We start from the raw sequence: 16,054 nt of genomic DNA, 5'->3' as shown, positions 1-16,054 counted from the left end.
ACTAAGCAGGAGAATACATTGTAGATCCTGAAATAAATGATAAAAAATGCTGCAACCTGAAACAAGATGATGTAGCCAAAATATGAATTCCAGTAACACGAGTTAATCAGAAAATGAAAATTGTTGTGTGTGTCTTGAACTGTAAAACTCGCAAGGTGGAGCAGTCAAATCATGTTTTCTGGAGAAATTCTCGGCTTGGACTTTCTGTCCAAATCGTTAAGTGATTTGGACCAATCACTATGCGATTTAAGCCTCCCATGATTGCATTGTTGTGCACCAGCCAGGTCGCGAGGCGATTAGGTAACCAAATTTCTATGAACGAGTCTTTTGTTGTTGCTTGGACTGTTTCGAATATTAGTTGTCATTGATACTTCTCCATGCATCTAAGTTTTTTGGTATGACTTGAGTTCGAATTCACAATAATAAGATATGTTCAAGAAGATAGCATAAACACTATTAAAAGCAGGAAAATGAAACCCAATCAAAACTAATAGGACTTCACCACATCTGATATGAATGTGTACAATCCCAGCTTTGTCATATACCCTAACATCATCAGATAATTGGAATTTTGGCCTTTCTTGCATGGGATGAAGCTGGTACCCCTAAAAAAGCATAGAAAAACTATAAATAAGCAAAATCCACTATGTTGTTCATACTGTTATATGATCATGGGGGATGGTTGAACTATCTAGAATAGAGTATTGTGAATTCGGACTCGAAACCCACATCAATAAACTGAGAGTACACAACCAAAGATGCAATGTTTTAGCATCTAACACCTCTGACTAATTTCGAATAACCAGTCCAATCTCTGCAGCTGCAGTCCAGAAACATCCCTAGTAGTTTCCAAGCTTGATCTTAAGGCTTTCTCCACTGAACTTGCAGAAGAGGCAATAGTAGCAGGTGGGGTGAGGATCGCTTGAGCACTCACAAGCTTATTCGTGAAATGCATCTTCGGAGCACAAGGTTTGAGAAATGCTGTAGTCTTGGGAGGCCTGACTGGAGGTGGAATAACCATGTCTGTTTTTTTCAATATAACCATCATTGAAATAATAATATATTTAAAGATGTTAGCTTTTTATGCATCAGATATTTAGCACAACAGAATCTGACATAACTCAAGAAACGAACAACTATCATAAAAAATTATCAACTTTCTACCTCCTTGGAAAACTGTAAATCAAATATGAAGACAAGCATTTCAATGTATCCACAAATCCATTTACGGGCATATGCGAACTTCAAAAGATCAGTTAAATATAAACATTTCTTGCTTTCAACATTGCTTGACTGCTTATATGATGCAAGATCACCTAAGACTATGGACTATATAGGGCTTCTCTTCAAACTTTACATATAAATATAAAACATTGACACCAAAAAGGAGAAGTTGTAATTTGCACAAAACACTATATATGTCACCACATAGCATGTCTTGTAATTTGCACAGAATACTATATAGGCTTAATTACACTTTTGGCCCCCTAAGTATCCAAAAGTTGCGATTCAGGTCCCCTAAAAAAAATAACTCTTTTCAGGCCCCTTAAGTTCACTTTTGGTTGCAATTTTGGCCCCCTAGCCCAATTTTGACCCAGTCAACGCTGACGTGGACGCATATTTGAATTTTTTAATATTTTTTTTAATTTTGTAATTAAAAAATAAATAAAAATTCTGGAAAAATGAAAAATTAATAAAAAAATTGATTTTTTTTTAAAAAAATTCTGAAAATTGAAAAATTAAAAAAAAAATTGAAAACAATTCTGGAAAATTGAAAAATTAATAAAGAAATTGAAAAAAAATATTAAAAAATTCTGCAAAATTGAAAAATTAATAAAAATGAAAAATAATTGAAAAAATACGGAAAAATTTAAAAATTCAGGAAAAATTAATAAAAATAAAAAATGATTAAAAAAATTGAAAATTCATTAGTATTAAAAAAATTTAAAAATTGAAAAAATTTAAAAAATTTAAAAATTTCGAAAATATCTGGAAAATTTGAAAACAGAATTCTGGAAAATTGAAAAAATTGAAAATTCTGGAAAATACGGAAAATATTTATAAATTTTCGAAATTTTCATTAGTATTTTTTCCGGGAATTTTTGTGTATTTATAAACCGGAATACACATAATTTTTTGTAAACCGGAATACACATAATGAAAATTTCCCGGAAAAAATACTAATGAAAATTTAGAAGTTTCGAAAAATACACTGAAAAAACCTAAGCTCGACATATATACTAATGAAAATTTCGAGAAATACTAATGAAAATTTCAAAAATTTCATTTTTTTTAAAAATGATTAATCTTTTTAATTTTTTCGAAAATTTTGATTTTTTTTTTTAATATTTTCCAGAATTTTTATTTTTCATTAAAATTTCGAAAATTTCATTTTTCCAGAATTTTAATTTTTTCAGAAAATTTCGAAATTTTATTTTTTTCAGAATTTTTTAGATTATTTTATTTTTTTAATCATTTTTTATTAATTTTTCAATTTTCCAGAATTTTTTTATTTTTTAAAATTTTTTTATTTATTTTTCAATTTTCCAGAATTTTATAATATTTTTTTTCAATTTTTTTATTAATTTTCAGTTTTTTTTTCAATTTTTTTTGTAATTAAAAAAAACATTTTTTTAATTACAAAAATATTTTTTTTATTTTTTATAAATTAAAAAAATAAAATAAAAAAATTTACACACGTGGCACTGACGTGTCTGTTGACTGGGTCAAAATTGGGCTAGGGGGCCAAAATTGCAACCAAAAGTGAACTTAAGGGGCCTGAAAAGAGTTATTTTTTTTAGGGGACCTGAATCGCAACTTTTGGATACTTAGGGGGCCAAAAGTGTAATTAAGCCTACTATATATGACACCACATAGCATATTTTGAGAACTAAATACCCACATTTATTGGCCATTATGTTCAGATGGTGGGCTCTGATTTTAACCAAGTACCTAAATACACTCTCCATACCATTCTATAGCCTTTCTAGGACATTTTCCAAAGCCTTCAATCTTTCTAGTGCAGCCTTAATCTTCACAACATTAGTACAACCGCTTAAAATGTTTCTTAATGATGCTTCCACACAACACACTGCAACTAATGATATTATCCTCTTATGCATGATAAAAGAGATTGGAACTTGGGAACATAGACATGTTTGTCACAATGAATTCCCTAAGCACTCTAATAAAAGCAGCGAGTTAATGACCATCATTGAATACTGGTGATACTCCAAATTCTCCATCCATCTTCTTCAATGATTCGATCAAATTCCTAACATTTTTCTTCATCAACTATGACACTATATATAATAGCAAGCAATTCACGCTTCATTCAAAAATAAAAAACAAAAAATTCAGGACATATAGCTAACCTCTCTTAATCAATGTGAGCATGTGGTAGCTACATGAGTTTTTCTTAAAATTCGGTAAAATTGTCACGTTTGGGCCAAACATTGTGTATTATTATACATTTCATAATGGCAATGAAATGTACTTGAGGTGTATAATTAACTGGCATGTCCTCTAAGTGTTGTTAAACAGAAACTTCATTATCACTTTGTTTCTAATAAAAAAATAAAGGTCTTAATTTTGGTTTGGAGGCATCTATTGGCTGGCATGTTCCATTGTTGAGGAACTAGAACTGCAAAATGGTTTAAAAAATGAATTTTTGAAGGATGAGATCCAGATCTTGTGGGATATTTATATGATCAAAAGACAGACAACAATATCAATTATGTAACAAAAAAATTATTATGATTAACATTTAGTACAACAAAATAATGGATTAGTAGGTTGTGTATGCACGAGTGGCACGTAATCACAGAAACAAGCAGCACCAATTTTCATGATTTAATTGATGAATGTAATGTGGCAGCAGAGGAGGAAACTAACTAATGACTAATGATGTTTTCTGTTTGCCAACACTATAAAGACATGGCAGCTATATTCATCATGCATCTCAAACTCATTTTAATATCATAAGTATCTTGCAGAATAACACATGTAGTCTAATTATAAAATTCACAATGTTGGAGAAACATGTAACAAGCTTACCATATTCAAAGGGAAATTCATGTTGACACCACATGCTCTACACCATCATTAACAACTGTTGTCTATTTTATTCATTTCCTTTCTATATCAGGATTAGCTCTTATATAAAGAGATATTCAGGCACTTGGTAACATCACACAAACATTGAGCTTTACAATAATCTTTGAAGAAAAAAAGAACAAACAAATTAGACGAGCAATTAAGATGGCAAGCAACAAGTACCATGTTCGCTCAAACAGTTTTCCATCTCAATCACATCCAAACTCCACAAGAGTTGAACAAGAGCTATGCAAAATCCAGACATGGGAAGCCACATCAACATCCACATCTGATTCAATTACCACTGGCCTCTCCTTTCTTGAAGATTTGTATATTTCTTTGGAAGATCTTCTCAATATGTCATCAACACAAAAGGCCATTGCTCACCGTCAAGGTGAGAAATTTGTTGAAGAGTTGTTGGATGGTTCAGTGAAAATTTTGGATATCTGTGGCATCACAAGGGATGCCATGTTACAAATTAAAGAAAATGTTCAATCACTTCACTCTTCTCTTAGAAGGAGAAAGGGAGATTCAAGCATTGAAAAAAGTGTAGCCGAATATAAATTCTTCACAAAGAAGATGAAGAAAAATGTCACAAAGTTGATCACATCTTTAAAACATATGGAAAGTAAATTTGGAGCTTCCTCACTTTTGGATCAAGATCAAGACCTTGTTGCAGTGATTACAGTTCTTAGAGAGGTCATTAAAATGAACTTGTCTATCTTTCAATCAGTTTTGTCTTTCTTGGTTGGATCTTCATCAAAGTCAAAGGCAACAAAATGGTTGAAAGTGACAAAGTTGATGCAAAAGAGGGTATCATGTGAAGAGAACATGGAGAACTTCAATGAACTGCAGTGTGTGGAAGCATCTTTAAGAACCCTTATAAGTGAAGGTTCTAACGTTGCACATGAAAGATTTGAGGCTTTGGAGAATGCAATTGAAAGTATAGAAAATGGTTTAGAGAATATATTTAGGTGTTTGGTTAAAACTAGAGTCTGTCTTTTGAACATCATGACTCTATCTTAGGGATCTGATGAGGATTGAATTTTTTTTGCACATTCAATCTGTAAATAGATATTTTGTATACAATTCAATAGTAATACAAGCAAATAGAAACAACACATTTTTGTTCTATATATCATATCTTTTTGTTTTGAATTTTAAATTTGAATTTACAACTTTCTATAAAGTGTGTGATAGATATTTGACAAGTGTACCAAAACTATCTAAGTAATACTAAAGATCGTATCCACGAGGACCATTGTTAACTTCTACTCGACAATTTCATTAACATGAAGGATGTATTAAACTCAAAGTTACCCTAGGAAGTTGGGTTGGTTTTTGTAACATAAACTGCTTAAAAGACCATTAAAGTTTTTGGTTTTAGAAATTTATGAGAATTGTGGTTAAGACCTTCGAATCCTCTGATGTTCTTATTTGATAATTTGCACCCATGTTCTATCAATGTTCACCTAATTTAACGACGGATTAACAAAATAGTTATACATCTCTTGACCTACAACCCTCTCTGAAAGTAACAATCCCTTAATCTTTTAAGTGAATTCGAAACTTTTCGAGGTTTTAGCAGTTAATCCCTAAATCATAACCTAATAATTGTCTACCTCTAGCTTAATTACTTAAAAAGGGTAACCCGATGCACTGAAGCTCCCACATACGCAGGGTCCGGGAAGGGGTCCCACCATTTGGTGTATTGTACTCTAACTTAATTACTTAGGTTAATAAACATATTTCCTAGGTCAGATTCAAAAGTCATGGCTAGTGGTCATTCAAGTTCTAAGATCAATTTATACATTCAAGATGCTAGTGCTAGTAGTCAATCATAAACATACAAACATCATTAAACACAAGAAAATATGAATAAAACTAGATTTTTATTGATATTCCAAGGAGTTCATACAAATTAGGAAGCCATACAATTACAATTACATCAGATTCATTTAAGTCTCAACCACAAGGAGATTAGTTACTCATAGCTAAAGTACAAATAACTAATTCAAAATAAGGATTCATACATGTATCAGAGGACAGACTATGAGTTTGGATGGTCTCCCACCGGATCTCCAGTTCTTCCGCTCCAAAATATGTCTTTTCTCTCTAAAATTTCGAACCCTTCTTCAGAAAATGCGTTTGTCTTATATAGACACGGTAAAAATCGGGCCCTAATCTGCTAAAATCGTGGCCCAAAATCATCATTAACTCAAATACCAACTGCCCGCTCCTACGAAATTGGGGCCCGAATACAAATCGCAAGGCATTTTCTGGAGAAATTCTGGGGCTGGACTGTCTGTCCAAATCGTTAGGTGATTTGGACTAATCACTAGGAGATTTAAGCAGCTCAATATTGTATTGTTGTGCACCAGCCATATCACGAGGTGATCAGGTATCCAAATCACAATGAACGAGTTTTTACAAAATCTTTTCAAACATAGGTCAATTTTGAATATTTTATTTGAAAAAAAATATATATAATTTGATGAAGCAAGAGAAAGGAAAGGCATCCAGGGAAAACGCATACATTCCAATTAGATTGGCACCCCTGAGATACCCCCATCATGTGCCGCCTAAAGTATATTTAAAAAAATATGTTAACTATCCATTTCTCAAATTCACTAGACCCATTAATTTGTCCACATCAACCAAGGTGTACACACACTCCCCCCTACCCCAAAAATAAGACACATGATTTGGATTTCCTTCGTCGCCTCACGGTGCAAGAGCCGTGGTTGCTACAGTATCTAGTATTTGAAAATCCTATAGGATGTGATTGCAAATCCTATAGGAAAGATAATTTTGATTTTTGCAGGTGGATTATCATAGATGAATGTCTTTCTGTTTCTATATTGCATAATACTGCAAATAGGAAAGTAAAAATCATTTAACTTGTACGATTTTCTCATACTCATCTAAGATCATATGTACTTGTTTCCTCTGCTAGGATCATTACATCCATCTGAGAGTACACAACCCAAAGATGCAATGTTTTAGCTTATAATACCTCTGACCAAGATAGATGTACTAGCCAAATCTCTGCAGCTGCAGCAACATCCGCAGTAGTTTTCAAGCTTGATCTTAAGGCTTTATCCTGAACTTGAGAAGAGGCTATAGTAGCAGTTGGGATGTGGATCACTTGAGAACTCACATACAGACATACTTATTGGTGAAATGCATCTTCACAACATTTTGTAATCCTGGGAGGCCTGACCGAATGTCACGACCCAAAATTCAATATCGTGACCGGCGCACGAACTAGAGCATCCTAGTCCGGCAAGCCTATTGAAGACACTTGACAAAGTATAATTTAAACAATTTTCAAATTGAATTTCACTTAAAATGATATCCACTGAAATTTCGACAGAATATCCTCTATATTTTGAATACTTTCCAAGATATGAATCCTGTCTATATACTTGTATTATCAGCAGAATCTCAAAGTGACATAACTAGATGTTTATACAACTCAAAACAAAACATTTGTCGACTACCAATAGCTGCAGATACATCAACCATTCAGTTTATACATAGAGGAGACCTACCAAAAGAATGACATGGATATATCTTTAACTCTGCTACAAGCTTTCTACGCACTTGACCTTGAATCTGAAAAAAAATGTAAGAAGAAGGGGTAAGTCATAAAGACTTAGTGAGGAGACAACAATCACCACCAACTAGAAGGGAAACACACATGAGCACGAGTAATTAAGTTTCTCAAAATCTAATGTTCATTTACAAACTAGTAACCGTATAAAATTCTATTAATCTAAAATCAAATAAGAATATTTCTGAGTCCAATGTCGCCGACATAACAAATATGTTGCTCTTAGCTTGTTTAAGCAAACTGTAATAAAATGAACCAACTTATTAGGGAAATTTTTATAACACCTTTTAAACCGTGAATTTATCTTTCTGGTACAACCTTACTACAAGCCATCACATATCTAACATTTAGAAGCAACATGAATATTTCTGCTTGCAATTACTTTGTATCATTGTACGTGAAAATCAATATCATGAATAAGAGTATTTCTAATCTCAATGTTGTAAAGAGGTGAAAATAAGATTACAAGCCTTTCGAAAATATATCGCCGAAAATCATAACAAAAGCCTTTAAAAATATATTGTCGAAAATCTTGATAAAAGTCTTTAAAGTAAATATAGAAAACTCCATTTAATAAAAATAATCAAAATGGGTGAATGGAGAACTAGCTCCATCTCGTTGATAGCCCTCTCCTCCTAATGGTGGCCTTTCCATAGGGGCGGCTCCATCTAACGAATAGCTCTTTTCTCTCGACTCGAAACAAAGTGTAAAACATCTTCAATTAGATAGTTTACCTCTCATTAATAGCCCTCTCCTCCTAATGGCGGCCTTTCCATAGGGGCGGCTCCATCTAACGGAGTAACCCTACCTAATTGAAATCACATACTAGGTGCACCTAGATCGTCGCAATAATTATCATTTTTCTCAAAACATATAGCTTTAAAACCACAATTCGTAAAATATCAAACTTGTGTCAAAGCACACAATCAAATCCCAATTTGTAATTCTTTGCTTATAAGTCATAGATAAAATCCAAATAGAGACCACAATAATATCATTGACCTTAAACATGTATCAAGACTAGAAAAATATTTGAAGGGTGTGTTCCCCATTTTTGTAAATACTTTGACATATAAAATCATAAAAATATCAATAATAACGATATTGAAAATAAACGATAATGATCGTCATCAACTCACTCTTATGACGAATCAGCTAACTTTGCTCTCTAACCACTCCTGAAGAAGCATGTGAAGCGTCCGACATCATATCTGAGCATCAATAATATTTTCTCAAGAATTAGAAACTCATTCTACTACTTCTCTAACTATGTTAACCATAAAATCCCCATTTCATCTACACTAATCTCAATAATTAATTTCTAACACTAATCATGCCTCAATATACACTAATTGAAAGGTAAGTTGATAAATATACCTCAATGAGTAATTACCAAGAGTGGGACTATTCTCCTCTTAGGACCCTAACCCCAAAATTCTTCCAAGAACTCTTGTACCATCAGGGAAAAGCTTTGTCTAGATCCTAATTAACTCATGGGATTTGATTTGGTGTTGAAATTGGATGGTTGCAAAGAAATTTTTTGATGAAGTGTGAGGAACAGAGAGGTTAACGAAGGAAGTAGGGAAGTGGAATGGAAGAGAAAATGAATAAGAGGAAGTATGTATGTAGAAACTTCCACCGTGTTCCATTTTATTATCAATATTTAATTATTATTTTATTTTTTAAACTTATAATATATACTTCCTCCGGTCACTATTATAAGCAAAAAAACTACTTTTTAGGTTCATTGAATAAATGATGTATGTGGTCTATATTAATGACCACATACATCCCTCATTCAATGAACCTAAAAAGTAGTTTTTTGCTTATAATAGTGACCGGAGGGAGTAAGTTTTAATGAAACGGTGCGTTTCACCGAAAGGTTGAATAACTGTATCTGTTTTGCTATATAATCATCGTTCAAATAAAAATATATTTTAAAAAGTTCACTTTTTTATGCATCAGATTTTTGGAACAACAGAATCTGACATAACTCACGAATCATGATCATAAAAAATTATCAACTTTCTACCACCTTGGAAAACTGTATATCAAATATGAAGCAAACAATGCAATGCATCCACAAATTATGTCCTGATCTAGAAGAGGAGAAACAGAGAGCCACTTCTTTATTCAATGTAAGGTATCTAATACATTCTCCATACCATTCTTTAAATGGCATTTTCCAAAGCCTCCAGTCTTTCATTTATAGCCATAATCTTCATAACATTAGTACTACTACTTAAAATGTTGCTTAAAGATGCTTCCACACAATGTAATTCATTGAAATTCTCAAGTTCTCTTCACATGATAGTATCCTGTTATGCATGATAAAAGAGATTGGAAAAAGACATGCATGTTGCTCACAGTGAATTCCCTAATAACTCTAGTAAAAACTGTGAGTTCATGATCTTCATTCAATAATGGTTATACACCAAATTCTCCATCCATCCATCTTCAATGATACTTCCTACATTATTCTTCATCTTCTTTCTTTGACACTCTCTCTATATATAAAGATAGAAAGCAATTAGTTCACTCTCTCTATTATACAGTTCATAATGGTAATGTGATGTATTTGAGGTGTATAATTAACTGGCATGTCCTCTGAGTGTTGGTAAACAAAAACATTCATTCTCACTTTGTTACTAATATAATAAAACGGTGTTGTTTCTGGTTCAGAGGTATCGATTGGCTGGCATGTTCCCTGTTGAGGTGCTAGAACTGTGAAATGGTTTAAAGAATGGATTTTAGAAGGGTGAGATCCAGATCTTGTGGGATATATATGATCAAAAGACAGACAACAATATCAATTATTATGATTTACATTTAGTATAACAAAATAATGGATTAGTTGGTTGTGTATGCACGAGTGGCACGTAATCGAAGAAGAAACAAGCAATACCAATTTTTTTAATTGAAATGATGAATGTGTGTGGAACTTGAGGAGGAAACTTACTGATGACTAATGAGGTTTTCTGATTGCCAACACTATGAAGACATGCCAGCTATATTCATCATGCACCTCAAACTCCTTTCAATATTCATAGCATCTTGCAGAATAACACATGCAGTATCATTAATTAATTCACAATGTTGGACAAACATGTAACAAGCTTACCATATTCAAATGGAAATTCATATAGGCACCACATGCTCTACACCATCATTAACAACTGCTGTCTATTTTATTAATTTCCTTTCTGTATCATGATTAGCTCTTATATAAATAGAGAGTCAAGAACTTGGTAACATCACACAAACATTGAGCTTTACAATTATCTTAGAAGAAAAAAAGAACAAACAACAAATTAAAGAGAAATATGGCAAGCAACAATTACCATGTCCGCTCAAACAGTTTTCCTTCTCAATCTCATCCTAACTCCACTAGAATTGAACAAGAGTTAACCAAAATCAAGACATGGGAAGCCACATCAACATCCACATCTGATTCAATTACCACTGGCCTTTCCTTTCTTGAAGATTTGTATATTTCTTTGGAAGATCTTCTCAATATGTCATCAATACAAAAGGCTATATCTCACCATCAAGGTGCAAAAATTGTGGAAGAATTGTTGGATGGTTCGGTGAAAGTTTTGGATATATGTGGCATCACAAGGGAAACCATGTTACAGATTAAAGAAAATGTTCAATCACTTCACTCTTCTCTTAGAAGGAGAAAGGGAGAATCAAGCATTGAAAAAAGTGTAGCCGAATATAAACTCTTCACAAAGAAGATGAAGAAGAATGTCACAAAGTTGATCACATCTTTAAAACATATGGAAACTAAATTTGGAGCTTCCTCACTTTTGAATCAAGATCAAGACCTTGTTGCAGTCATTACAGTTCTTAGAGAGGTCATTAAAATGAACTTGTCTATCTTTCAATCTGTTTTGTCTTTCTTGGTTGGATCTTCATCAAAGTCAAAGGCAACAAAATGGTTGAAAGTGACAAAGTTGATGCAAAAGAGGGTAACATGTGAAGAGAACATGGTGAATTTCAATGAATTGCAGTGTGTCGAAGCATCTTTAAGAACCCTTTCAAGTGAAGGTTCAAATGTTGCACATGAAAGATTTGAGGCTTTGGAGAATGCAACTGAAATGATAGAAAATGGTTTAGAGAATATATTTAGGAGATTAGTTAAAACTAGAGTTTGTCTTTTGAACATTATGACTCTATCTTAGAGATCTGCTCAGGATCGAAAAATTTTGCACAGTCAATTTGTATATAAATACGATGTATACAATTCAATAGCAATATAATCAAATAGAAACAATGGATTTTTGTTCTATATTTCTGCTCCTTTATTTTGATCTGAAGTTTTATTTTGAAGTTACATTTTCCATATCTCAAAGTCATAGATTTGAAAGTATATCTATTCAACCAGATAAAATAATTACATAAGCAGTATTCAAAGCATGAAAATAGGAAATCCAATCAAAACTATTAGAACTTCACCATATCTTATATTTGCATAAAAAAATTGTGAACAACTAGGATACTATGAATTTGTCAATACCAGACCACCAAAATTCAAGATACTAACCAATATTACTGGTTCAAACGTGTCGTTTTGTCTCAAAATTACAACATTGATATGAAAGATTTATAAGATATTAATATTTGATCTCAAAAATGATTTAATAATGATTGAAAAATCATAAATATGAAGACCTGTTCTAAAAAAACAGATAGAAGAAAAATGAGGATATCAAGGAGAAAAGGGTTTCATTGATTTCAGTAAGACCAAGTTGATTTTACCCAAAACTTACCAACATAATAAAAATTTAAGAATATTATTATAGCATTTGGTACTTTTGAAACTTTCCCAGACCAACACATGTGTTAATATATATCTTTTTTTATCATTATCATATTATTATATTAACTCTTATCATATTATTATATTTCCTAGTCCCACCTCGCTAATAAGAGGAATTTGATGAGTTTAGAGTTATATAAAAACCAGCTTAATCTATGTTTAAGACCATCTTTGCGCTTGGGGCAATGACACAGCTAGTGAGGTTTTAACCGAGGCATGTCTATTGCTGGTTGAAAACTATTTCCAAACCCCCTTTGAGAATTTCTGGAAGGACTCCCTTAGGGGTAAAGTCCTATAATTTTAGTTCAATATTTATTCTGAAAAGTACAAATCATTTAACTTGTACAATTTTCTCATCCTATGCTATTTTTTTTTTTTATTTTCAATATCAAATGGGCAAATTAATTCATCAACCAATAGAAGAGATCACACACACACACACATTCAAACATAAATGAATATGACAAGTTGACTCTATTTACTAACTTTTCTCATCTCACCTGAGATACAATGTTTTAGCTTAGAAGTACCAGCCAAATATTTGCAGCTGCAGAAACATCCCTAGTAGTTTCCAGGCATATGGTCTTACAGGTTTCTCTTATGAACTTCCAGAAGAGGCTACAACTGCACTGAATATTTGAAATTTGCATATTGAAAGCATATTCTTCTACTGTAAGATCACATTTTAGTAATCCAAAGCTTCCTATAAACTCAATTATTTTTTTGGAATTTCAATACTTAACAAGATTTGCTTACCTCATCCTCACTTCATTTCTACCAGTATGTGCACAATGTCCTGATCTAGAAGAGAAACAGAGAGACACTTCTTTATTCTTCTTTGTAAGGTGTCTAATTTCTCAGAACAAACTTATCAACATTATTGAGAAGAAAAGATGAGGATTACTTTGTAATATTATGTATAAAGTATAATTTCAAGCAGGTCTTACACTGAAACTTAACAGTAGAACAGTCAAATAGACCACCTTTCAATGTTGTATTGCTCTTAATATTTTGGGTAAAGATGGGGAGTCCAAATCATTTGTGATGTTTTTATAAACAGTCATGCTATATCCAGCACATTGTTGACTCGTGCATCGGACGAATTTTCAAGAGGAGAATACTCATCACTGTCACCAGGATCTGTTACATAAGAAGAAGCTCGTAACGAGGACCATTGATCAGAATCAAAATCAGAAATGCTAGTTCTTCCTTCAGCATTTGCATATTCAAGTATAAGCTTCTTAGCTTTCTTTTCAGAAGTAGGACTTAAGTTTTTGCTTAAGTCCCTTGCAACTGTTTTGCCAGGTGCAGGTTGATAGTTTCTTAATTGATGTCTTAAACAAGCATTAATCCACCTCAACTAAACTAGTTCTTCAATATCTGTGCATCTATCAGCTTTTAGTTGCTCAATTTCTTCTGTCAAGTCTTCGTTTGCTTGTCTAAGACGGTCCCTTATAGCATCTGCCTGCATTCAAAATAAAAGGCTGAAATTGAGTTTGACAAACAGTTATTCAAAAAAGAACATAGGGAATTGACTTATTTGAACTTATCCACTACTATAAGCACCTATGAGACTATTTAAAGAGCTTGTTGAAACAGCTTATGACATGTCCATAAGCTCCTCAGGATAGCTTAGGATAGCAGCGTATAGCTTATGTGAAAACAATTTGAATTTATTTTATCTTTTGTTGTAGAAATAATTTATGCATAAAAACTTATGTAGTAACCTTATGCTATAAGTTGTTTATCCAGACATGGCCTTAGATTGATAATTATAATCGTATTATTATAATCCAATCTTCTAGCTAAGTCAGAATTTAACTTTGCTTTTACACTTCATCAAATTCAATGTGGAGATATAGCATTTTTCTTTTCCAAATTCAATGTGGAGATCATTGTTGTGTTTTAGACTCCCTTCATGATCTAAGAGTTGTATTCGAGTCAGGTTTGACTAAAGGTGACCGACGCTATGTATTAAAATTCTATCTTGTGATGTGGATGTCAGATGAACGTATCCTGTTGATGCATTCAAGTAAATGAGGGTAAAAATTACAAGTGTGTGGATGCAAAAGCTTCCACTTGAGAACTAAACACCCAAATATTTTTAGTCATTATGTTCAAAAGGTATGCTCTTATTTTCACCAAGTACGTACTGAAATACCCTCTTCAGGCTCCATACCATTCTCTAGCCTTTCAATGGCATTTTCCATAGCCTCCAATCTTTCATGTGTGTATCCTTAATCTTCGCAACAATAGTACTATCACTTAGAAGGATGCTTAAAGGTATGCTTTCACACATTGTAACTCATTGAAATTCTCCAAGTTCTTTTCATAAGTTTTTCAACCCTTAAATATTTGGTTGACTTTGACTTTGAAGCAGGTAATGCTAAGAAAGATAAAAGGGATTGAAAGATAGACATGCTTGTAACAATAATTGCCCTAAGCACTCTAATCAAAGTATTATTGAGTTCATAATCTTCATTCCATAACAGGGATACTCCAAATTCTCCATCCATCTCCTTCAATGATGTGATCAACTTCCTAGCATTCTTCTTCATCTTCATTGAGAATAAGTTATATTTAGCTACACTTTTTTCGATGCTTCAATCCCATTTTCTCCTTCTAAGAGCAGAATAAAGTGCCTGAACATTTTCCTTAATCAGTTGCATCACATAATGTCAAATTCTTGAGATTTTGTAACTTATCTGCTACTTTAATGTCGCTAGGATGAGAGCCACATGGCAAACTATTTAATTTGAGCTAATACGGTACTTATTTGCCATGGCTACTTCTTTTTTTTGCAGATGGAAGCTCAAGTTCAATGTTTATAATTATGCATGTACTAATTGTTACCAAGTCCTTGACACCCTCTCCTTATATAATAGCAAGTGATTCATGTTTTATTCAAAAAATAATACTACAGCACATGCAGCAAACCTTTCTTAATCTATGTGAGCATGTGGTGGCTCCATGAGTTTTCCTTAGAATTTGGTAAACTTGTCACATTTGTGCCAAACATTGTGCATTATTATACATGTCATGATGGTGATTAATGTAATGGAGTTGAGGTGTATACCACTGGCATGTCCTCCAAGTGTTACTAAACAGAAAACCTCATTAATCACTTTGTTTCTAATAAAAAAAAGTGTCATTTTTGCTTCAGAGTTCAGATGTATCTATTGCCTGGCATGTTTCATATTTGAGGAGCTAGAACTGGGAAATTTTTAAAGAATGGATTTTAGAAGGATGAGATCCAGATCTTGTGGGATATGATCAAAATATGGACAACAATGTCAATTATATAGTATTACAATTTTTGTTTGCTAGAACAAAATAATGGATTAATTGGTAGTCTATGCACGAGTGGCATGTTAAATGGTCTAAATAATTTTTGATGACTAATGAGGTTTTCTGATTGCCAACATTAGGAAGACATGCCAGTTATATAGTTAATAATATGCCTCATGCATCTTAAACCAATTTCAATATCATAGCATCTTGCAGAGTATCACATGCAATAT

At 32.6% G+C, this 16,054-nt stretch overlaps 2 protein-coding genes, 1 long non-coding RNA gene and 2 pseudogenes across 4 annotated transcripts; 3 read left to right on the top strand and 2 right to left on the bottom strand.

Moving 5' to 3' along the window:
• Nucleotides 1-2,764: 2,764 nt before the first annotated feature.
• Nucleotides 2,765-15,594, bottom strand: LOC146920244 (uncharacterized; annotated as a pseudogene).
• LOC146920248 (uncharacterized) lies at nt 3,995-5,270 on the top strand. Its single transcript, XM_085713663.1, has one exon. The coding sequence runs from the start codon at nt 4,261-4,263 to the stop codon at nt 5,119-5,121; it is 861 nt and encodes a 286-aa protein (XP_085569789.1). The 5' UTR covers nt 3,995-4,260; the 3' UTR covers nt 5,122-5,270.
• LOC146920247 (uncharacterized) lies at nt 7,411-9,371 on the bottom strand. 2 transcript variants are annotated; one of them, XR_015011714.1, is made up of 3 exons: nt 9,089-9,371; nt 8,851-8,922; nt 7,411-7,713 (listed from the first exon to the last, which is right to left on the bottom strand). It is a non-coding gene; the product is annotated as an uncharacterized LOC146920247 (long non-coding RNA). The 2 variants fall into 2 exon arrangements; XR_015011713.1 differs by lacking the exon at nt 9,089-9,371 and having other exon boundaries at nt 8,851-9,081.
• Nucleotides 9,565-12,831, top strand: LOC146920245 (uncharacterized). The gene has a single exon (XM_085713662.1). The coding sequence runs from the start codon at nt 11,035-11,037 to the stop codon at nt 11,893-11,895; it is 861 nt and encodes a 286-aa protein (XP_085569788.1). The 5' UTR covers nt 9,565-11,034; the 3' UTR covers nt 11,896-12,831.
• Nucleotides 12,701-12,825, top strand: LOC146920246 (U4 spliceosomal RNA; annotated as a pseudogene).
• Nucleotides 15,595-16,054: the final 460 nt, after the last annotated feature.

This window comes from Medicago sativa, chromosome 5, assembly GCF_051527215.1.
Source record: "Medicago sativa cultivar Bolivia chromosome 5, Bolivia_mono, whole genome shotgun sequence".
Taxonomy (NCBI): Eukaryota; Viridiplantae; Streptophyta; class Magnoliopsida; order Fabales; family Fabaceae; genus Medicago; species Medicago sativa.
The sequence above is the reverse complement of the archived record's forward strand: the minus strand, read 5'-3'. Positions and strand labels throughout refer to the sequence as shown.

Excerpts from the sequence above, each read along its gene's own strand:
- LOC146920248 (XM_085713663.1), top strand. The coding sequence starts at position 4,261 with ATGGCAAGCAACAAGTACCATGTTCGCTCAAACAGTTTTCCATCTCAA.
- LOC146920245 (XM_085713662.1), top strand. The coding sequence starts at position 11,035 with ATGGCAAGCAACAATTACCATGTCCGCTCAAACAGTTTTCCTTCTCAA.